Source organism: Pseudorca crassidens, chromosome 10 (genome assembly GCF_039906515.1).
Source record: "Pseudorca crassidens isolate mPseCra1 chromosome 10, mPseCra1.hap1, whole genome shotgun sequence".
NCBI classification, from domain to species: Eukaryota; Metazoa; Chordata; class Mammalia; order Artiodactyla; family Delphinidae; genus Pseudorca; species Pseudorca crassidens.
The window spans coordinates 6,991,703-7,016,408 of NC_090305.1; the positions used below are offsets into that span (position 1 = coordinate 6,991,703).

Genomic DNA, 24,706 nt, shown 5'->3' on the forward strand with positions numbered 1-24,706 from the left:
AAGATTGATTCCGAAGTGGAAAATCTTTGATTGTCTTATACATATTCCCTAGACAATGAATACGCTCATAATATTCTCATCAAAATCTGTCTTTAAGTTATTTTAATCTAAATTAACTTTCCTAAGTAATAAATGACAGTAGCTAAAACTTATAAGGCTATTCAGAACTATTAAGACAATGATCAAGAAGACATCAGTGCCCCAAATACTAATTAACTCGAATATCAGTCTTTCAGATTTGTGTACTGCTTCCAGGAATATAAAAGCTTTAACAAATCTGTCATTTAAATTGTGGTTTCTCATTATCTGCATATTACAAAAAATATGTGTGCAGCCTATAGATCTTTTGGACTATTCAGATGAAGAATTTAGAGTTAAAGTATCCATATAAAATCAATAGAAGCTTTACTTGGAAGAGTTACGAAGAATGCTGCAAAGCTAAATATAAACAGTCTGAGAGGTATAGGTGGTCATTAGAGTTTCTCCCTTATGCCAATGCCTGTAGATGACCATCTATAAAAGTTTGGTAAAAAGGAAAATTAAAAAAAAAAAAAACTCTGGAAAAGAAGAGCTCTATCACATCCAAAACGTAAGCTGATGAATTAAAATTACCTAAAAGAAAAACCAGTAAGATAAAATGGCAAAACAGTTAATATCTAAAGATAATACAAACTTAAAGAACAGACCAGAAAAATAAAAAATAAAAGGATGTCTCATTTAGATCTTGACACTATCTACATCAAATGAATTCTACATAGCTTATGATAAGGAATTTAATGAAAAAATGTCCAACTTAATAAAAATAGAAGCAAATAATTGTAAAATTTCTGAATGAGGAAAGATTATTTTGATTAAGAGATATTTAAAGTCATAAAAATGATCAAAAGACTTTACTGTATATGAATTATAAATATCTATTTTTTCAAAATGAAAAATTAATTTAAAAGATAATTTTCAAATGGAGAAAATATCCACAAGCATTAACACTGTTAATATATATTAAACTCATATAACTCAGTAAGAAAAACATTTAAATACTCTATAGAAAGAAAGACAAAAGGACACTTAAAAGGCAATTCACATAAGAGGAAAATATAAATGTGTGATAAGCATATTGAGAATATTTAGTGACTAGAAGACGCATGCACATTTAGAATAGGATGAGATTTCATTTCTTCCATGAGATTATAAAAGGTTCACACATGATGTGAACACGACTTGCTAAGTTTCCTCATGCACGGCTGTGGAAGCGTAACTCTATACAACTTCTCTAGAAAATAATTTCACAATAGTTATCAAATGTCTTGGAAACATCAAACTCTCTGAACCCGAATTTCTGGGTCTCTAGGACTCTATTCAAAGAATGATTAAAAATGGGGACAAGACCCTGAGGCTTAAGATGTTCATCAGAATTATTTATAAGATGTACAAAAATGAAAATAATCTACTGTCCAGGAATAAAGCAATATTTAAATATTTTATACTGCTTATATGGTATAAAATATTGTATAGGCATTGTATGTTCATGAAATAACATGAAAATATCATATAACATTAAGTTTGAAATCAACATGTATCAGAGAAAGAAAATATCATATGATATCACTTATGTGTGGAATCTAAAAATGACAAATGAACTTATTTACAAACAGAAATAGACTCACAGACATAGAAAACAAACTTATGATTACCAAAGAGGGTAGCAGGAGGTGTGGGGGGGGATAAATTAGGAATTTGGGATAACATATACACACTACTATACATAAAATAGATGAACAACAAGGACCTGCTGTATAGCACAAGGAACTCGACTCAATATCTTTTGATAACCTATAATGGAAAAGAATCTGAAAAAGTATATATATATGTATAACTGAATCACTTGCTATACACTTGAAACTAACACATTATAAATTAACTATACTTCAATTTAAAAAAACAAACATAAGAATCAACATATAAAGTTATACTTACAGTACAATTTCAACTTTGTAAAAAAAAATATACACAGGAAAAGACTGAAATAAATTTATCAAAAGATTAACAATGCTTTGTTTCAATGGTGAGATTATTGATGCTTTTAATTTATTTTTTGATTCTTTTCAGTAGTTTCAATTTTTTTACTAACTAACATATCCTTACTATAATAAGGAAAACCATTAAAAAGATCAATGTTTTTTTTACAGCTACAAAATCCGGTCAAAGTAATTACACCCAGCTCAAGAACCTCCTTGCACAGAGGCAAAGAACCAGCATTCCGGTCAATTCTTCTCCTAGAGCTATGGAAAGTGAGGATTTTTCTAGTAGAAACACTTCAGCAAGAAATTATTCAGGCTCTTAGAGAAATGAGATCCAATCAGCCAAATTCAATAGGGTCCAATCTGGAGCTTACACAGCCAGTCCCCATAATGTGGAGCTTCTGGTGCCCAGAGCTACACAAAATGCTCTATTAACATCCTGCACCACAGCCTTGATCTTCTTTGTACTTCCTTTATGCCAGCAGTGTTATCACATTTTGACAGCACTGATTCAAAAGAGTTAGGAGTGTTGCTTTAACATCTGGAGTAGGAATGCTAACCTAAATCAGTCAACATGCACAGATCCATATTGGGATTTTTTCACTGAGATGAGTTCTTCTGATTTCTGTGTCTCTTTGCCTACTTTTATGTCAGAGCAAAACCCCATTTCATTGACCAGATGCCTCTGATGGTGACAGTGCTTGCTTCATAGAAGAGCTGGGCTGCCCTGCTCTCCACCATCTCAGAAAAAGAGAGTTTAGAAATATCAGTAAAGAGATAATTATTCAGCAGACATGTTGGAGTGACTTTATTTATTTGTATGGAAAATACAGGTATTTTCCCCGTTGGATACAACTGTAAATTTATCATCACCCAAAGGACTCTTAAGAGCATCTACTTCTAAAATACAAACAAAACCTGCTTACGGTTACTGAGCATGCCTAGTTCTGACGAGACAGGTTAAGCACAAAGACAGTGAGGGGCTGGGGGGAAAGAGTGAACAAAACTTGTTTATTCCTCCTGAATTTTGTTTTAGTTTCATTCTCTATGATGTCTGGACACTTCCTCTTCCCTTAATCATTTCTTCCTCCATTACAGATCTTCCCACACCTCCTATCAACCCTTCCCCATGGGGTAATCTTCCTGTTTTATTTTAAAGCAAACAACTATTTGTTTAGGTAGCAAAAGATTAAATCGCACTTATTTGGTGCATAAATTTTGTGCTTGCATTTTTTTATACTTTACAAGTACTCTTGACAATAAAAATGTAGACTTTGGAGCAAGCAAAGCATCGTTGTAAACATTTATCTTATTTTAAGTGAGAAGAGATATAGTGATATGGGAATGAAAGAGACCTACCATGACCCGATCATTTTTTTAATCCTACAAAAGTCTAAACAACATGATACACTATTTTATTTCTTTAACTCCTCTAGGAAACTCTAGTCATATTAAGTAGTAGTTACACTTCATGTAGAGCCTCTTGTAAGATCTACATATACGTGTTACACAAGAAAATGCCTAAAATCCAGCAAGTGAACATCATTGCCTAAGGCTACACGACAAGTTAGTGAGCAAATGAAAACTGAATGATCACGGAAGACTTTCTTCCCTTCCCCAGGAACGTAAGTGCTCAGGAAAGATGACATGCAGTGCTTCTGACATGTCCAAATATAAACCAAGACTGTGCCTAAACAACGTGGATCCCCTGACAATTAGACAACTTTACTACCCCTATGTTAGTGACCAAAGGGCCCCATCAGAGAATGATCAGTCTACTGAAGGAAAAGTTAAGGAGTGAATTCACCTCCCATTTCATAGGAAATAATAATGGCTATCAAATGTGCTTGCATTTGCAATTGTCCTTATCTCTTTACCTATCACATCAAGAGATAAGACTTTTTTCCCTAAATCCAAGGTTTGTCATCACATGTACTCAACTTCGGGTCTTCAGAGACCTTGCTCAATCAATCATCCTCCCTTGCTTAGACATCCTCCATATTTCTCCTTCGTTTAGAATTATCATATAGGCATATTAATATATTCAAACCACACCCATATTAAAAGCCACTCTTTTTAAAAACCTTTTTTCCAACCACTCTCCATTTGCATCATGGTTTTGTGAAAAGAATTGGCGTAAGTCTTGACTCCGTGTCCTTCACTCAGCCCACTGCAATCTAGCCTCTACCCTACAAAGCAATGAAACTCAAGGCTTCCTCCACCCAAATCTGTAGTTTATATTGTTTTCTCTGAGCTCTATACTCATCTATACTAACGTCTTATGATATATTTTCCCTTGTCAATATCAAAGATATCTCAAGGTCAATCTGAGGGAAAATTTAACCCATTATCGCCTCTAAATGTTTACTCTCTGTGTCCTATCTCTAGGAATGCTACAGTCATCCACCCATCTGCCCAACTCCAAAACTTAAGGTTCTACTAAATGTTATCCTTTCCTTCACCTTCCAATGAGCCCAGTAGTTATACTGGGTCACTTAACCATTTCTTAGATATGGCTCGACTGTCCATTTCCTGTGTCATTCATTCTCTTTAGTTAAGGCTTTTGACACTCTTTGCCCAAACTATTAAGATAGCTTTCTAACTAGACGTTCTTGTTTTCAACCTGGTCACTATTAAATCTCATCTTCTTTTCTATGAGCAGAGTGATCTTCCTAAAGTTAAAGACATTTAAAATCTTTCAATAATTGCACTTTATCATTAGAACAAATTCAAGCTCCAGAACACAATATTCAAGACTTTTCTCATCTGGTCCTTGACTATATTCCTAATTTCAACTCAGCCAACTGCCCTCACCCTATATCCTATACTCCAGCCATATTAAAATACTTTTGATTTGACAAATATATTTTCTCATAACAATATGTTCTTATACCTCTTCCCTTCACCTGCAAACATGTTTGTTTTTCTTCTAGCTAAATTATATTAAAACTTCAAAACTTATTCAAGAGTTATATTTCAACTGAAGCACTTGGCTACTGTCCCTATGCACCTCCAGACCTGGGTTGGTTCCTTTCCTCTATGCTCCCAGAGACTCCTATGTTGACCTCTTCCTAGCACTTTTTTTTTTAATTATGTAAAACACTTAGCATGAAATCTACCCTCTTAGCAATTTTTTAAGTGCACAGTATAGTACTGTCAATTATAGGCACAGTATTGTATAGCAGATCTCTAGAATTTAATCATATTGCATAACTGAAACTTTATGTCTGTTGAATAACAACTTCCTATTTCTTCCTTTCCTCAGCCCTTGACAACCATTATTCTACTCTCTGCTTCTGTGACTTTGCTTTTTTAGATAGCTCATCTAAGTGGAATCATGCAGTATTTGTCCTTTGATGACTGGCTTATTTCACTTAGCATAATGTCCTCAAGATTCATCCATGTCGTTACATAATTCAGGATTCCCTTCTTTTTTAAGGCTGAACAATATTCCATTGTAAGTATATACCACATTTTTCCCCATTCATCTGCTAATGGACACTTAAGTTATCTCTACAGCTTGGCTATTGTGAATATTGCTGCAATAAAAATGGGAGTGCTAATATTTCTTTGAGATCCTGATTTTAATTTTTTGACTAAATCTCCAGAAGTGGAATTGCTGGATTATATTACAAAGCAACAGTAATGAAAACTGTATGGTACTGGCATAAATACATACAATAGAGCAATAGAACAGATTAGAGAGTCCAGAAATAAATGCGTGCTCATCAACTGATCTTTAACAAGGTACCAAGAGTACACAATGGGAAAAGGATGGTCTCTTCAACAAATGGTGTTAGGAAAATTGGATATCCACATGCAAAAAAATAACCCTATATAAAACCATCCACAAAAATCAACTCAAAATAGATTAAAGACAAGTGTAAGACCTGAAACTGCAAAATTTCTTTTAAAAAAATTTAGGAGGAAAGCTTCATGACATTGGTTTTGGCAATAATTTCATGGATATAAGAATGACTTTTAAAAAGCACAGGCAACAGAAATAAAATTGGACAAGTGGGACTGTATCCAAATAAAAAGCTTCTGCACAGCAAAGGAAACCATCAACAGAGTGAAAAGTCTTCCTAGCACTTTTTATACTGCCTTATATTTGTTACTTTTCTTGTTTTTCTTCACCCACATATTTTGCTTGTTAAATTAATGACCTGTCAAGCCATACTCAATGATATTCAGGATCAAAGTTGAAGGAGGATTCTCCTACTGGTGATTTTGGCAGGGGTGGGAAGAGAGGGGAGAAAGTGGGTTAGAAGAATGAGGAAAAGAGAAGTTTAGACAAGCTTTCCAGGAAATTTCCCAGAATGTCATTGTGTATCATTGTGTATTACTCCTTGTTTCCTGTAGGTCCTTAGTTTGAAGAGACAAGTATAATGATTTAGAGCAAAATTAGTTCTCCCTATAATGGAGAAAAAATTTCTCCAAAAGAAATAATTTCCCGGCTGGTCTTCATGACAGTAAACACACAAGAAAGAGATTTCTGCCTTTGACGTGGAGACGTGGTTCTAACTTCTTCAACTATCTTCTCACAGCCCAGTCATAGAACAACAAGACTGGAGGCTGAACACTCGGAGGAATGGAACCACTGAAACATCTTACCTGAGACAATACAAATATAAAATCAAAGATGAAATGATGAACAGGAGCACGTAAAGTAGCACCGTGAGCACCACACCAAGGATTCCTGATTGCATGGTTTTTTCAAACATCCAGTACAGCTTTGCTGCATCAGCTACAGGAGCCTCCCCGTCATGTGAAAGCCGCTGACAAAAGAAGATACAAATTACAAAAATAAATAAATAAAATAAGGGTGAAAACACTGATCATCAAGTTAGATTAATTTAAATACACAAAGACCAACTGAGAGTATAATTTGTTTTTAAATTACATTTTCAATGTGCTGAAGATATCAGATCTTCAGCTGCAGGAAGAAAAAGACTGGATTTGCATGGTTGGTTTCCCAGGATTTTCTCATTTTCCCTATAGGCGTTTAAATGTGTGCACTCTACATGCAATCTATAAAGTAAAAGCCATGTTTTATTTATGTACTATTAACTTCTGAATTTAATGAGCACAAGATATGAAGGAATTAAATATGATGGTGGAAATATTCTTTTCTCTCTGAAGCAGATTTGAAAGGAATTTAAATTGTTCTATGCATGAAATAGATGGCTTATTTTAAAAACTTATAAAAGTTATCAGGCTACTTAATGTGATCTTGAAAACCAAAGTTTACATTAGGTCAACTTAATAATAAGTCTTTATTTTAGACAAGGAAAACCATATTATATGTTGGGTTAGAAATAAATACAAGGCAATGAGGTCTTTAAAAGCAAATATAAAATGCTATGTACCTAAGACATTGCCATATGACATCTTTGACCTTTGAGTTTATAAAATATGAATGTTCTTTAATTATGACTCTCATGATCTCAAGTGTAAGTCATATGCCATGTAAATGTAAATAAGGTATTTTTTTCACCAATGTAAGAGAGAAAGAAGAATTTCTCTACTTTTTAAACTGACAATTATATAAATATAGCTTAGTAGGGCACGTTTAAAACTAATCCACAGTACACAGGTACAGATAAAAACAGAACCCTAGATAGTTTAATGTGTATCTTCCCTACACCAAAATATCCGTTAGTGATTGGGCAGTGATAGAATTCAGCTGTTCTGACTCTCGACTGCTTCTTCCATCACCACTTCACAACTTTTATTTTTACGCTCTCTACTTGTTAATCGGTTTACCATGCGAAATGTGAGCTTGGTGCTAGGATTTTAGGCAGCAGATCTGTAAGGGTTACCATGTATTTCTCCTATTCCATATCTTCCCTTCTGCTGCTTTTTGAAAAATAAAGACATAGACATGGGATTCGCTGATGAAACAGACAAAAAAAATGATATATGTTTGATGCTGATAACATAATCTAATCAACAGCTGCTAAGCATTCATCTGACCCACACGTATGGTATTGAATGCCTACTAAGCATCATTAAGCTCTGAAGATAAAAGAGTGAATAAGAGTACACAAAAGCCCTACCTTCTCGGAACTTACATTGAAGTGGGGATGGGGTGGAAAGCAAATGATAGTAAACATGTAAGTAAGATGAAGTAACATACGTGGTATATTAGAGAATGATATTTTGAGGAAAACTGTAAAGCAGGAAAAACGTATAGGAGGAATGAGCTGTGTTATTAAACATTTTGATCAGAAAAGGTACCACCGAAAAGGTGTTATTTGAACAAAGACCTGAAGGATGTAAGGGAATGAGCCATACACCTCCCGAATGGTATTGATCACACACTGAATATTTTGATTCCCCAACTAGATTGTAAGTTCCTGCTTGGACCACCGGGGCAGTGGTGGTTACATCGTGTAACATTCACACAGCATAAGTATCATCACTTCATTATAATCCTCCTGCTGGTTTGTTTTATATGTATGATGCCTTAGATTTTCCAGTTTCTTCCCAGATGGTCTCTCATTTGACTCTCTCAACAAACTGTGAATTGAGTAAGGTAGGTGTTACTATTTATGGGTATCCTTACTGTTTTGTAATTCATTGAGGAAATTGAAGCCTGGAGAGGTTGACTGATCCAACGCCATATCGCTGACAGCAAATCTTTTCCCTACTTTTTATCTAGACAAAGGCTCAGTGAGAGAATGAATTTATGAACCCAGTGGAATTTCTGAGCATAGTATCATGGATGGCGGTCAGAGGACTGCATTGCCAACCTCTGAATCAGCAAACTGAGAGACAGGCAAACTGTTATCAGCAACATCAACAGCCAGTCAATGCTCCAGCCTCCAATCATTCCACCTGCCACATACCCTTTAGATTTCCATGAAAAAAAATGGATCCACGACAAAAATTATTAGTGAAATTAGGTAGCATCTCTCCTGATCGGCCAACTGTGATCAAACACAGATGATTCTGAGCTTTATCTGCTAGAAGGAAGTGCTGGAAGAACTGGGAGGTATGAACTCGGGCAACCTGAATTTCATTAGTGACACTGAAACTACGATAACCATGATGCTATGTGGAGCAGTAGTTCTCCAACTTTAATAAGCATGAAAATCATCTGGAAGTCTTGTTAAAACCCAAAGCTGAGCTTCCCTGGTGGCGCAGTGGTTGAGAGTCCGCCTGCCGATGCAGGGGACGCGGGTTCGTGCCCCGGTCTGGGAAGATCCCACATGCCGCGGAGCGGCTGGGCCCGTGAGCCGCGGCGGCTGAGCCTGCGCCTCCGGAGCCTGTGCTCCACAACGGGAGAGGCCGCAACAGTGAGAGGCCCGCGTACCGCACAAAAAAACCCCCAAAATAACAAAGCCCCTTCAGAGGCTGGCCCCATTCCCAGAGTTTTTACCTCAAGAGTGAGTGAGGTACAGGGCCTGAGATTCTGCATTTCTGCTAAGTTCCCAGGTGAAACTAATGCTGTTGGTCCAGGGACCTAATTTTAAGAACCACTGCTTTAGAGCAGATCTTCTCAAACTTCAGGGTGCTATTTATCACCGTAGAGCAGGTTAAAACACATCTTTTTATTCAATTGGTGAGAGTATCCAAGTACGGACTCCAATGCTGCTGATCTGTGGATCACATGCAGCTTTCGAGTTTTCTTAAAGACAGCAAAAGTGGATGTCATCGGCAATGAAACATGACGGATTCTAACTAGAGATTGAATATTGTGCAGACTGGGAACGAGCCGTCAAGCTTTTCTTTCCAAGTGGAGAAAGATATGGGTGTTACACTCATCTGTTAGAATCCAAGTCAGCTTCCATCAGGTTACAGACTTCTGAACTGGTTCGGAGATGGCCCTGCTGGAGGTTACTTTCCTGTAGATGACATCAGAGACCCCAGAGTAAATTAAGACAGCTCATTTTGTCAGCTGCCTTTGATACAGTGGACTATTCAGCTAGTAATCTCTCTAGGGGACCTGTCTGGAAGAAGGAAAGCCATTCCAGGAGAGCTGCAGACTTTCCTTATGAGGAGATCTCAGAAGATCATCCTCCCAGATGGCTTCCCGTGTGGTGTTGCAATAGGAGCAAACTGGCCCCAGGAGGAACTGTGAGAGGCCATGGGCTATGGTCCTACTGGAATGCGGACAGCATCCATCTCTACATCTCCTGCTCAACAAACCTTGATGGTACGGTCTTGTCCTCACGAACCTGGAGTCTAATCAGAGGGGTGAAGGAACTTAGGGTGGGGTAGAAAACACGACCACTTCTGACTGTCATCAAGGTGGTCCATGGTACTGAGGCTTCAAGGGTGGTCACAGGTTAGAACTTGAAAACAAGCCTTCCAAGCACTGACAAATTTTCCTTGGCAGGGAGGCTAGAAGCTAGGTACTTTGGTAGGCTCGATGTTCACTGTTTGTTTTGATAATATTAAAATGACCTACATGGTTGCAGAGTCAACTGTCACATTTGTCTGCAGGTTCTAAGCAGAGGTCGTTCCACTCTGAAATAAAAAGTCGGAATTCTCACACAAGGCCTAAAAGGTCATTAGTGGACTCAGTACATCAAGGACCCCAGTCTTGTTGAGAGCAGCCCAGGAACCTTGAGCAAGTGAAAGCCAGCCTAGCAAACAGCCAAGGGAAGGGAGACACCTTCTCAGTAGAGGGTCTATCATCTTGTCACAGTGTGATTTGGTCCATGGAACCAGCATCCTTGACAACACCTAGGAGTCTGTTAAAACGTAGAATTTCAGGCCCCACCTGCTGAATCAGAATTTGTATTTTGATAAGATCCCCAGGTGACATGCAAGCACATTGAAGTTGGAGACACACTCTTGCAGTGTAGCACGGCCTGAGAGATAGAAATAAGAGCTGCAGGCTTTGCAGATCCGAACCTACCACAGCACCACATTTTCATGGATGTGGAGTGGACAGCAGTTTGGTCTTCAGTTCTAAGAGCACATGATTAATGGTAGAACCCATTTCAAATACTGTGAATAAGCAGAGTCCATCAAAAATCCCATCCCTGTGATCTGCTATAGGTACACTGAATACAGTCTAAACACATATATAGCAGCTGGAAACCTTTCTTCTTAAAAGGAGAACTACACCAGTTAAGGAATATTATTACATAAATTTAGATAATTTTACAAATGAATATTTGATTTAGAATCATTGTTAGCATTTTTATACATAATCGTATGTTAGGACCTCATTCTTAATTATGAAATCCTAAAACTATATATTTTAGAGTGAAGATGCACCATTTCGTCATTTCATAAACACCACAAATGTCAAAATAAATGCCTAAGGAGTGATTTTTAAAATTATTTATTACTTAGAAATGTTTAAAAAGCTCTTATTCTTCTTCTTGAGTATATCTATTATGAAAGAGTATTACATCAAAAGGAAATAAATAACCTAACAAATTAAAGGAACTACTGCACGATTACTTTTTTATAAAATTTGGCTGTGAAAATCCTTAATATTAAAAAAAAGTTACCAAAAATGTTACAAAAGAAAGCTTCTTTGCAATAATGTTGAAAATGTACCAATTAGTTTAGATTTGATCTCCAACATTATTTTCTACCCATTTTGCAAGTGTTTCTTTAACATAGCTAAAATTACACTTAAAATGATTATATTAGACATCCACAATTTTTTATTATGAAAAAAATGAATAACTTCAAGTTAAGATGAATATTGAATTGTACATGACTATTGAAACTTCCCGTGTCAACTGATTTGTGCACTAACGTTACATTCTATGTCAAGGACTCGTGTCCCGATTATTTTACTTGACTTACCCCCAGGATAGTATCCACAATAAACACTGCCAGTGGGTCCAGAACTGTCCATAGTCCCATGGTGATGATTAACTTTGACAGGACATCAGGGCAGAAGGCAAACAGTACCTGACAGCCCCATCTGATCAGAACCAAGGGAAGTACCACTGCGTTCAGCATTAAAGGCCCCATCACAACAACAAGCAACTCTTCTCCGATGTGAAGTAAAGAGCTTGGGTAGCAGAGCTCAACCGTGAGGGGGGAAAAATGGAATCTATGGGAAAACAAAGCAATCACATGTGTGCAAAGGAGAAGAAGTCTATAAAATGCTGCATATACAAAACATTTTATAGAACGAAATGCTTTCTTTTTTTTGTAGAGAAAACTTGACACTTAATAGTACCCCAAAATTAAGTGTTAGAAGTCTTCATCTTTTCCTTAGAAACTCCGCAACAGCTCACTTTTGAGGAGAAGGCAAATTCTACCTTGTTCATTGTTCTTGTAAATTTCATATGCCATCATAGAAAGGATATCATTTTGATCCACTGAGCAGAGCATTCTTTAGACTAAGAACTGCCCAGCAGGTCACACATACTCATTAATAGGCTATTTGAAATGCAAAGTATATCAGTGGACTTAGTAATGACTCAATCTCTAACAGAAATCAGAAATATAAATAAATCTCATAATTCTCCAGAATTTTGACATCACTGATTAATTTTGTTTGTGATTCCCCTAGCTAGACCCCCTAAATACAACAACAACACTGCTGACAACAAAAACATCTAAAGGGACAACTTGACCTAAGGCTTGAATCCAAGGTGAGCCCAGTAATTCAAGCAGCCTTCACCCAGGCTTTGGCACCCTCTTTCCATGCAAAGTGAGCCTTCGTTGACTCAAATTTTTCCCTCCCCTGTGTTTCAGCCTTCTAAAGTTATTTTGTAGTTAATGCTGCTTGTGTATCTCAGCTCTCTACTAAAAAGAGTTCTTATCAGCTTATCAGCTCTCTACTAAAAAGAGTTCTTCATTTATTCCATTCCTTGACCTTTGCTCTGAAGGCAGTTTTTATGCTTTGTTCTTAGGCTGTTGTGAATATCAAATAAAATAAGGTGTATACATTTCTTAGCAGAGGACCTAACAGAGTAAAAGCAGAAAAAATGCTCACTGTGGCTGTAGCTATTGTCATGTCTCATAACTACAATGTGACATGGAGTTAATGTATGATTCGAGCCTGCGGAACTAGGCAATAGTCAACAAAACATCCTAACGTATTAGGTCCTCTGTTGCTTAAGAAATTGAATAAGCTGAGCTACCAGGATATTTTTTTGCAGTCTCATTTCATTAACAACCAATAAAGATAGAGCTTCCTTTTCTATTGAAGAAGTAAGACAGCAAATAGCAAAAAGCAACTAGCCCAAGCAGATAATATTTATCCTTTCTGCTTTAGAAACTCTCACACAAAAGAAAGAAAAAAAGAAAGAGGAAAGAAGAAGAAGGGAAGAAAGGAATATAACAGCTATATAAAATTCTGCCATGAAAATACAGTTATTTAGTACATTTAAAGTTGTATATTCTATAATATATTCAGATATTTGTGATTTAATTATAAAAGATGATCAAAAACTGTATGTGTGTATGTATAACACACACATATTTCTTCTCAAAGTGTCTTAAAATAGTTTGCAGCCTTCTTAATTGAAAATATACACACATCTTTATTTTTATCTGTACCATCTACATTTGAAAAAATGAATTTTACTTGTATTGATATCTATCTGTTGGTCTATCTATAGTGTCTCTGGAATCATGTTTATGGAGAGATAACCTTTAAAGTGTCATCTTTTTCCAGAGGATAATGGCCCAGAATGCTGCCTGGGCTTGAGTTCAGTAATTGTTTGAATTCAATCATTTTGCAGAAGAAGCAATCTTTGCTTCTCTGAGTATAGGTGATAAATCATACTTATATTACTTTTAAAATACCTGCAGCCTAAGCCACTCTGATAAAATCAAAATAGGATAAAATATTGTTGCTAAATTCCTTTTTGGATTCTGCTCAGATATTAGAACATAGTTGAATCTGCTAAATTTTAAACAAATATTGATGTACCGGTTAAGTATTTGTATATACAGGCCCAAAATGAGAATATAACTGTAATAGACATTCCTGCTCTTAGATAAAGACATTTTTGTCTTCTCAAATCATACCTGCATTTTAGGTCTTACGGTAAATGGATGGGAGAGGAGTTTTTTACTTTCATTTGGCCTCTCAAGATGAAAATGCATTCCTTTGACTGTCAGGGGAAAGCACTCACTTTGTAACAGGAATTGAAATGGCCTGGAGGAAAAGCCACTGGCTGAGGTAATGCAGGTAGAGCCTCAGGAACCAGAGAGAAGCCGTCAGCAAGATAATGTACCAGAAGCCCTGGCTTTGCCATTGAGCGAACTGAAGTTCTGAAAACACTGACGCCAGCACAAAATAGAGATGCTTGAAGAATTCTCCAGATCCAGTACTATCAGCTACTGAAGAACAGCTACAAACAAAGAAATAATAGATAAATTCTGAGCTTAAGTACAACCAAAAGTAAGATATTTTGAGAATAATAATAAAGACATAGTGAAAGTAAAATTGAATGAAATTACTTCTGAGCTACCTGGGACTCAAACTAGCTATGTTCCTTTTTGCTATAATGGATTACTAAAGGGGAACATAAAAATACATGGGATGGAAATGCAAATCAAAACCACTAGGAGATATCTCCTCATACCTATTAAAATGGTTACTATCAAAAAGAAAGAAAAAAAAGCCAGAAAACAACATGTTGATAAGAATGTGGAAAAATTGGAACTCTTATGCACTGTTGGTGGGAATGTAAAATGATATAATTGTTATGCAAAACAGTATGGCAGGCTCTCAAAAATTTAGAAAATACAACTACCGTATGATCCAGCAATACTCCTTCTGGGTATTATCCAGAAAAATTTAAAGCAGGATCCCAAACAGATATTCGTACGCCTATGTTCATAGCAGCATTATTCATAATAACCAAAAGGTGGGAAAAGCCTAACTGTCCATCAAGTGGAATATTATTAGCCTTAAAAAGAAGGAAAAAAAAAAAAGGAAGGAAATTCTTTCACACGCTACAACATGGATGAACCTTGAGGACATTATTGCTAAATGAAGTCAGCCAGTCATAAAAAGACAAATACTGTGTGATTCCACTTATAGGAGGTGCCCAGAGGAGTCAAATTCAGAGACACGGAAAGTAGAATGGTGGTTGCCAGGATCTGGGAGAAGGGGAAATGGGGAGCTATTTAATGGTACAGAGTTTCAGTTTTACAAGATGAAAAAGTTGTGGAAATGGGTTGCACCACAATGTGAATACACTTAACACAACTGAACTGTACACTTAAAATAGTTAAGATGATAAATTTTTTAAAAAATAAAATAAAGTAAAAAAACATGGTAAATTTTATGTTATGTGTGTGTTACATTTTTTAAAGAAATATGGACATAAATTATTATAACAGTAAACTTTTTTTAATCTTTAAAATCCATACCATAGTCCTGCTTACCTCACCTACTCACAACGATCCCTCTTTATTAAGATTAGATTTAATTATTGGCATATAATCTGTTCAAAGTTAACTATTTCAGGTTGAAAATTGAAATGAGTGATTAACATACCACTAAAAACATATGAATGAGAATTCAAAACTTAAGAACTCTTGTATTCTTTAACACAATACTGACATTTTCTGTTGAAACTAAACATGAAAGAGCTACATACAGTAATTCTGATTTAGCTCTGGTTTCCTCTCTCTGTTTTGTGTTGATGGCAAGAGATGTTTTCAAAGTTTCTAAAATTGTTTGCAAAAAAAAAAAACAAGGAGGGGTTGGGGCCTGAAGCAGAAAGAATCGTCAGTGTTCATGGGTACTGTGTTTCTTTTGGGGGTGATATTGTAAAGTTGACTCTGGTGATGGTTGCACTAGTGTGAATATCCTGAAAACTTTAAATTGTACACTTTAAATAGGCGAATGGTATGGTAAATGAATTATATATCTCAATAAAGCTGTTCAAAGAAAAAAGCTAAAATAAAATAAAATAACAGTTTGTAAGAAAAAAGATGAAGAGGCTATCTGAAAACATCTGTAGGGACAGAACTCATTCCCCACCCATTCCCATGACTACGTGCAGTGAGTATTCAGTAGAGTTACCATAGCTTAGTGACTGAAGTACAAGCTCTAGAATCTGACTGTCTGGGTATGAAATTCCTTTCTACGCCTTTGTTTCCTCATATGGAAAAAGGAGATGAGAATAGTACCAATATTCCAGGGTCAATATGACAACTCAGTTAACAGATATAAAACACTCTGAACAGAGCTATTCCTAGGCTACTATCACAAAATAATAAACACTCAATCATCTGCTTCTCCCTCATTTTGTCTTCCTATATTTAGCAGAGCTACTTTGAAATAAGCTGGCTTTCCACCAAGCCCAAGAAATGTATGAGATCTGTCTAAATGATTACATGGTTCTTTTGTTTAAAGAGATTTAAACATGGACACGCATATATTTGTTATTTAATTAAAACTGTAAATATCATTGGTATATACTATCATGGGTTTAATAAAATGTCCGTTTTATTAAACCAGTAATTGATCTTTATAAGAACTAGGCTCCAAGTTCCCGGATTAACTTGTCTAATTCTATTCTAGAATAATTCAGCAAATTCCTCAACCAAAAATAGTCCTGATTATAAACACGTTACCAAAGGAGAAGCTGGTACCATAGTAAGTAGTTCAGTGGCTTAGTGACTAACCACAGCAGTTCAAGGCATTGTAGGAACATTAACAGAAATGGAATTCATAGACAGATTCCAAAGATTTTATATACAAAAGCTCATCTCTCTCTGAAGACTACCAAACATAATGACATTGTATCACCAAAAGAAGCTAAATAATAGAAACAAGAGTCTTTGGGAGAGAAAGAGAAGAAAAGCAAAAAACTAACAACAGTAAGTAAAAGAAAACCCATTATTCCCCTTAAAATACCAATCCATGACTTTAGCTTTTTGGTCTGCACAGGGCTAATAAAGCACTGAACTTGACATTGACAATTTATTTTGGTTGTTCTTGTGTGTATTTTTCCATAAAGGTGAAGAGCATCATCTAACTGAAAACCATGTGCCGGCTTTCTACTAAGCATACTTTTCAGTTACTCAAACGAGGAATAGTTAAACAGGAAACAGACCCCCAAGAGGCTTTGGTTTACCAATGGTAAAATTGTCAGGAGACTGACTCTCTTAAAGAACGATTCCAGAATACTTCACTACGTTTACCATCATGTGAAATGAAACCCAGGACTTTCTACACCGCCAAAGGAAAATATTCTGTGCATGATCTCCTCTTCAGTTAATTATTCTGTCACTGTTTTGCCTCTTCAAAGAGAAGACAAAATCAAACACAGATTTGGCATTGTGTTGTTAGCAAAAAACTGGAAAATCTCAAATGATGCGAAACAGAAAAGACAGTAGCTTCTTTGACCTTTGGAAATTTCCACTGTTCTTTTCATCTACTGACTAAGCAGCTTAAATATTTATGAACAGAACCCACTATCAAGTCATACTTTTACCATTAGTTTCACTGATAAAATGTTTCCCATCCACATTCAGATCTACGTTATTTGTTTATGGGGTGTTTGATTTAGGATAAATAACACCAGAATTTCACTATGTACCATTTATATCTAATTCAAAATATTCAATTTTCTTGCACCTAGTCAACACAATTCATTATTTGTTTTTATTTGTTTGTTTAACAATAGTAACTATAGCGTCTGGATTTAAAGAATTAGGAAAACCTTGGCATCAATCATTTAGAGTTTAAAAAACTGGATACTGCAAAGTTAGAAATTAATAAAAGAATCAGTTGATGAAAGATGATGCCAAATAAAAGGACGTATCAAAAAGCTCATTAGTCGAACACAGCTAGTCAAGTACAGCCTTATAAACAATTCCCGAATGACAAGAAAATCTGAGTCCTTCTCTCTTAATCATTTTGAACTTGCACCTGAAATCTAAATGTGCACCGATATAAAACTGCATCACAATGCTCCCTCCATATGTTGTTCTTAAAACAGATTTCATTCAAAGGACAATTCTGCATCCATGTTTCCAAACTGTCTTGAAAGAAAGCGTCTTTTTCATTCTTGTATACATGCAAGACACACTATGGAATGCAGTACCATAGTACAATATCTTCATCCACATTTCAACTGTTCTTTCCTTCCTCTGTAATCTTTCTTGGTTATGTACAAAGAGTATGATCATCAAAAGGATAATAAATGGCCTCTGCCACTGGGGTGTGTAATACGTAGAGTGGGAATTGATTTGTTGGTTATGAAGGCAGCCATAGAGCACACAGATCACTGCAAAATCACATTGAGGCCAGCAGCTACTCCTCCATTCGTGCAGGCAGCTCCTCTATCGCTCACGGGGCAAGCTGCCAGAGGGTGAGAAGAATGGTGAGGTCATCCAGTATTCAGCTATTAAATGAAACCTATTTCTCTGAACTTCAGCCACATTTCGTATGACACACATATAACCCCCTTCCATGCCCAGTCCTTATAGAGACCTGAAATCAAACAAGATTTCTATGATCCATCAGTGTAATAAAAAAAAAAAAAAGACCAAGATTGCTTTGAAAAAAAAGCATGGAATGCACTCTTAAACTCTCTTCTTCAGTGAATGAGTCCCTAGGAATTTGTATATGACCAAATCTTAAGATCTGTCAAGTGAAGAGGAATTAGACAAATGAGAGTGAGGGTGTAGGTAGAAAAGCTGGGAGGGTATTCCATCACACAGGTCATTCTCAGAAGAATAAAGTTCCATTTCTAAAACTGAAAGTAAGTTGAGCTGGGTGAAGAAAGTCTTTGTATCACTAAGTAGTAGTGATAGAGGCTGAAGCTGGAGAAGTAGAAGAGACCTTCTTATGATGGGGCCTGGTCAGCTCATGCCATATTAAGGAGTTTGGGCTCTATTCTGCCACCATCAATAGCCCACGAAGTATTTTAGGGTGAAGGAGACAGGGAAGGCTACCATGTTTGTAGTTTAGAAACATTGTCCCAGTCGCCAGATGAAAATGTGTGGAGAGGGTCCAGACTCAGGGGGAGAAAGGATTATGAGTTAGATGATGACCTACCCTGTGCTGCTCAATGGAGAGCATAACAGTTGCACTCAGAAGTATGGGCATGGATATTCTTGGTTGTCACAGTGACATGAAGGATGGCAAAAGGCAACACGTTTCTGGATAACATGTTTGAGAGCCTCAAACAAGGAAGAAATCTTGCACCCAGAAGTATGGGCATGGATATTCTTGGTTGTCACAGTGACATGAAGGATGGCAAAAGGCAACACGTTTCTGGATAACATGTTTGAGAGCCTCAAACAAGGAAGAACTCTTGCACCCTGTATTAGTTCCCTAGGGCTACCGGCACCACAAATCTGGGTGATTTCAAACAAAAGAAATGTATTCTCTCACAATTCTGGAGGCTACAAGTCCTCAATCAAGGTGTTGGAAGAGCCATGCTCTCCCTGAAGGTTCTGGGTGTGGGAGGAGGGAGCATAGAAGAGGACAGATCTTTTCTTGCCTCTTTCAGCTTCTGGTAGCCCCAGGCATTCCTTGGCTAGTGGCAGCATAAATCCAACCTCTGCCTCCATCTTCACGTGGCAATCTTTGTTTTGGGTGTCTGTGTCTTCACATGTAAGGATACGATATTGGATTAAGGGCCCACCCTACTCTAGGACCGCCTCATCTTAACTTACATCTGCAATGACCCTCTTCCAGGTAAGGTCACATTCTGAGGTACTAGGGTTTAGAACCTCAACATATTGTTTGAGGGGACACAATTCAACCCATAACATGCCCAAATGCCAGTGGTAACCCTCTTGAGGGAAAGGGAGTGAAAGAGGTGGAGGGACAGATAAATAGGTGGATTTGAGAGATACTGCCTTACAGTTAACAAGACTTGGAGACTGTTTCAACATGGGGCCTTAAAAAAAGACTCAAAAGTGGTCCCAAAGTTTCTGGCTCAGGTAACTCATCCAAAGGTGACTGACTGGAGAACATATGAGAAAAAAAAATTTGATGGGGAAAAGGGAAAAATGAAAGAACCAAACACACAGAAACCCCAATAAGCTCCTCTTGACCTGCATATGGAAAACGCTTATGATTTATTCAAGAGAATTTACCCAACAGTCTGTTGTACTTATGGAAGTGAAGTTCAAGGGATATCAGAGCTGGAAACATTAGTTTGAAATCACCAGCATCGTAATAAGGAGCCAGCAGTGTGGCTGCCATCATCAACATCCAGCATATGGAAATGTTGCGAAACCTAAAAAATTATACAAATGTTGGTCACTAGGATTAATATAAATTTTCTCTAAATGGAATTAGCTATCATGACATTGAGCAATATAAACTCAAGAATTCATTGAAGAGATTTTTTTTCCCCATATGCTGGCTTATAGCTGCAAACCACTTAATCTGGACAAGATCATCCTCTTTCATTTACTTCCCTGAAAAAAATGGACAAGAGTTTTTAAGGTAAGTGAGAATTTTTGGTAGCTACTATGTATTGAACGCACTCTATTATATATATATATATATATATATATATATATATATATATATATATATATATAAAATAGCTAATTTATAGGGGCACTTTGGATAACACGTGTTACTATATACATTTTGCAGTGAGAAAATGAGAACTAAGAAAGTTCAGATTATCAAAAAAGACATGTGGATGGCCAACAGGCACAGGAAAAGATGCTCAACATTGCTAATTATTAGAGAAATGCAAATCAAATCTACAACGAGGTATCACCTCACACCAGTCAGAATGGCCATCATCAAAAAGTCTACAAGTAATAAATGCTGGAGAGGGTGTGGAGAAGAGAACCCTCCTACGCTGTTGGTGGGAATGGAAATTGGTGCAACCACTATGGAAAAGAGTATGGAGGTTCCTTAAAAAACTAAAAATAGAGTTACCATATGATCCAGCAATTCCACTTCTGGACTAGAAAAGATAAAATTCTAATTCGAAAAGTTACATGCATCCCCATGTTCATAGCAGCACTATTTACAATAGCCAAGACAGATGAGTGGATAAAGAAGATGTGATACATATATACAATGGAGTTACTCAGCCATAAAAAACAATAAAATAATGCCATTTGCAGCAACACAGATGGAGCTGGAGATTATCATACTAAGGGCTGTAAGCCAAACAGAGAAAGACAAATATTATATGATATCACTTATATGTGGAATATAAAAAATAGTACAAATGAACTTATTTACAAAACAGAAACAAACTCACAGACATAAAAAACAAATTTGGGGTTACCACAGAGGAAAGGTAGGGGGAGGTATAAATTAGGAGTATGGGATTAACAGATACACACTATCATATATAAAATAGATAAACAACAAGGATTTACTGTATAGCACAGGAAACTATATTCAATATCTTACAATAGCCTATAATGGAAAAGTATTGGGAAAAAAAAGAATATTATATATATAAAACTGAATCACTGTTGCACACCTAAAACTTACACAGTATTGTAAATCTACTATACATCATTTTTTTTTAAGTTCAAATTATTTACTTTAAATCATACAGATTTTAAGAGACAGAACCAAGACCAGAATCTAGATTTTAATCTGCTTTTAGTCTGATACCAAAACCTGTGTATTTCCACAATCCATGCTTCTCTGAGTATATGGGGACTGATGGAGTTGGCAGGAGGGAGGTTTACAAGTCACTCACATATACTGGGAAGTTATACTGGAAACTCAGTCAAAACGCAAACTGACACTAACATTAAAGAGTTAGCATGGCCGTTTGCTCTATGAATCCAAGAACTGTCTTTCTTGTTCGCTCCTATAACCCCAGGTTCTAGCATCATGGCTTGTGCAGAGTAGATGCTTAAAAACAAGCATTTATTAAATAAATAATGTTTTAAATGGCTGGCTTTCCAAATGGTTTAGGTGAAAACTATGATCCAATTCAGTAAGTTTAGCCTATACCCTGAATTTACCCATTTCAATATTCATACAGCCCATGCTACGCCAGCTTATTTGTTTGGTGACTAAGAAATGAGAAAACCACCATTAGGATTTTCTAAATGGCAGTTGAGGATAGTTTCATAAGTGCACAGCAGTGTATCATTAAATGACTTGACTGGTAGGAACTCTTTGGGCAAGTTCACTGTGACATCTTGTTTAAAAGAAAATGAGGTAAAAAGTATGTCAAGACAAAGAAGCACTTATTTGGAAAGAAACAGCATTAATAAAAAATGTATTATTATAATACTATAATCATGTGCTGATTATTGGACAAATCTATATAAATTATAAATGGCATCAGTTTTCTTTTTTACCAAAGTTTTCTAAAATGTCCAAATCTGCTATTGCTTTGTCATTGTTTCAAGCACTGGGAGAAATAGTTTTATAAAAGTATCTGTACATACATATTTACCAAAATATTTTGGATAAAATTGTTATTCATTCTTCCAACATTCACCAAATGGCTTCACAGATGAATTTTATCAAACATTTAGAGAAGACGTAACACCCATCCTTCTCAAACTCTTCCAAAACATTGCAGAGGAAGGAACACTCCTAATTCATTCTATGAGGCCACCATCACCCTGATACCAAAACCAGACAAAGATACTACAAAAAAAGAAAATTACAGACCAATATCACTGATGAATATAGATGCAAAAATCCTCAACAAGCAGAATCCAACAACACATTAAAAGGATCATACACCATGATCAAGTGGGATTTATCCCAGGGATGCAAGGATTCTTCAATATACTCAAATCAATCAACGTGATACACCATATTAACAAATTGAAGAATAATAAAAACCACACGATCATCTCAATAGATGCAGAAAAAGCTTTTGGCAAAATTCAACACTGATTTATGATAAAAACTCTCCAGAAAGTAGGCATAGAGGGAACCTACCTCAACATAATAAAGGCTATATATGACAAACTCACAGCAGACATCATTCTCAATGGTGAAAAACTGAAAGCATTTCCTCTAAGATCAGGAACAAGACAAGGATGTTCACTCTTGCCACTATTATTCAACATAGTTTCAGAAGTCCTAGCCATGGCAATCAGAGAAGAAAAAGAAATAAAAGGAATGCAAATTGGAAAAGAAGAAGTAAAACTGTCACTGTTTGCAGATGACATGATACTATATATAGAGAATCCTAAAGATGCCACCAGAAAACTACTAGAGCTGATCAATGAATCTCGTCAAGTTTCAGGATACAAAATTAATGCACAGAAATCTCTTGCATTCCTAAACACTAACAACGAAAGATCAGGAAGAGAAATTAAGGAAACAATCCCATTCACCATTGCAACAAAAAGAATAAAATATCTAGGAGTAAACCTACCTAACCAGGTAAAAGACCTGTACTCAAAAAACTGTAAGACATTTATGAAAGAAATCAAAGATGACACAAACAGATGGAGAGATATACCATGTTCTTGGATTGAAAGAATCAATATTGTGAAAATGGCTATAATACCCAAAGCAATCTACAGATCCAATGCAATCCTTATCAAATTACCAGTGGCATTTTTTACAGAACTAAGACAAAAATCTTAAAATTTGTATGGAGACACAAAAGACCCTGAATAGCCAAAACAGTCTTGAGGGAAAAAAACAGAGCTGGAGGAATTAGACTCCCTGACTTCAGACTATACTACAAAGCTACAGTAATCAAGACAATATGGTCCTGGCACCAAAACAGAAATATAGATCAATGGAACAGGATAGAAAGCCCAGAGATAAACCCATGCACCTATGGTCAACTAATCTATGACAAAAGTGGCAACAATATACAATAGAGAAAAGACAGTCTCTTCAATATGTGGTGCTGGGAAAACTGGACAGCTACATGTCAAAGAATGAAATTAGAACACTCCCTAACACCATACACAAAAATAAACTCAAAACGGATTAGAGACCTAAATGTAAGACCAGACACTATAAAACTCTTAGAGGAAATCATAGGAAGAACACTCTTTGACATAAATCACAGCAAGATCTTTTTCAATCCACCTCCTAGAGTAATGGAAATAAAAATAAACAAATGGGACCTAATGAAACTTAAAAGCTTTTGCATAGCAAAGGAAACTACAAAGAAGACAAAAAGACAACCCTCAGAATGGGAGAAAATATTTGCAAATGAATCAACAGACAAAGGATTAATCTCCAAAATATATAAACAACTCATGCAGCTCATAATTAAAAAAACAAACAACCCAATCAAGAAATGGGCTGAATACGTAAATAGACATTTCTCCAAAGAAGACATACAGATGACCAAGAGGCACGTGAAAATCTGCTCAACATCACTAATTATTAGAGAAATGCAAATCAAAACGACATGAGGTATCACCTCACACCAGTTAGAATGGGCATCATCAGAAAATCTAGAAACAATAAATGCTGGAGAGGGTGTAAAGAAAAGGGAACCCTCTTGCACTGTTGGTGGGAATGTAAATTGATACAGCCACTATGGAGAACAGTATGGAGGTTCCTTAAAAAACTAAAAATAGAATTACCATATGACCCAGCAATCCCACTACTGGGCATATACCCGGAGAAAACCATAATTCAAAAAGACACATGCACCCCAATGTTCATTGCAGCACTATTTACAATAGCCAGGTCATGGAAGCAACCTAAATGCCCATCGACAGATGAATGGATAGAGAAGATGTGGTACATATATACAATGGAATATTATTCAGCTATATAAAGAACGAAATTGGGTCATTTGTAGAGATGTGGATGGATCTAGAGACTGTCATACAGAGTGAAGTAAGTC

The 24,706-nt window shown here is 36.2% G+C and overlaps 1 protein-coding gene across 1 annotated transcript in view; it reads right to left on the reverse strand.

The window, feature by feature from the left end:
• LOC137232222 (uncharacterized) overlaps positions 1-24,706 on the reverse strand; it is a gene marked incomplete at its 5' end in the record, with an annotated part of 196,164 nt that overhangs the window by 8,437 nt on the left and 163,021 nt on the right. Inside the window, 3 exon segments of the mRNA XM_067753681.1 lie at positions 6,633-6,796; positions 11,796-12,048; positions 14,087-14,305. Of these exon segments, the coding sequence (XP_067609782.1) occupies positions 6,633-6,796; positions 11,796-12,048; positions 14,087-14,305 (636 nt within the window).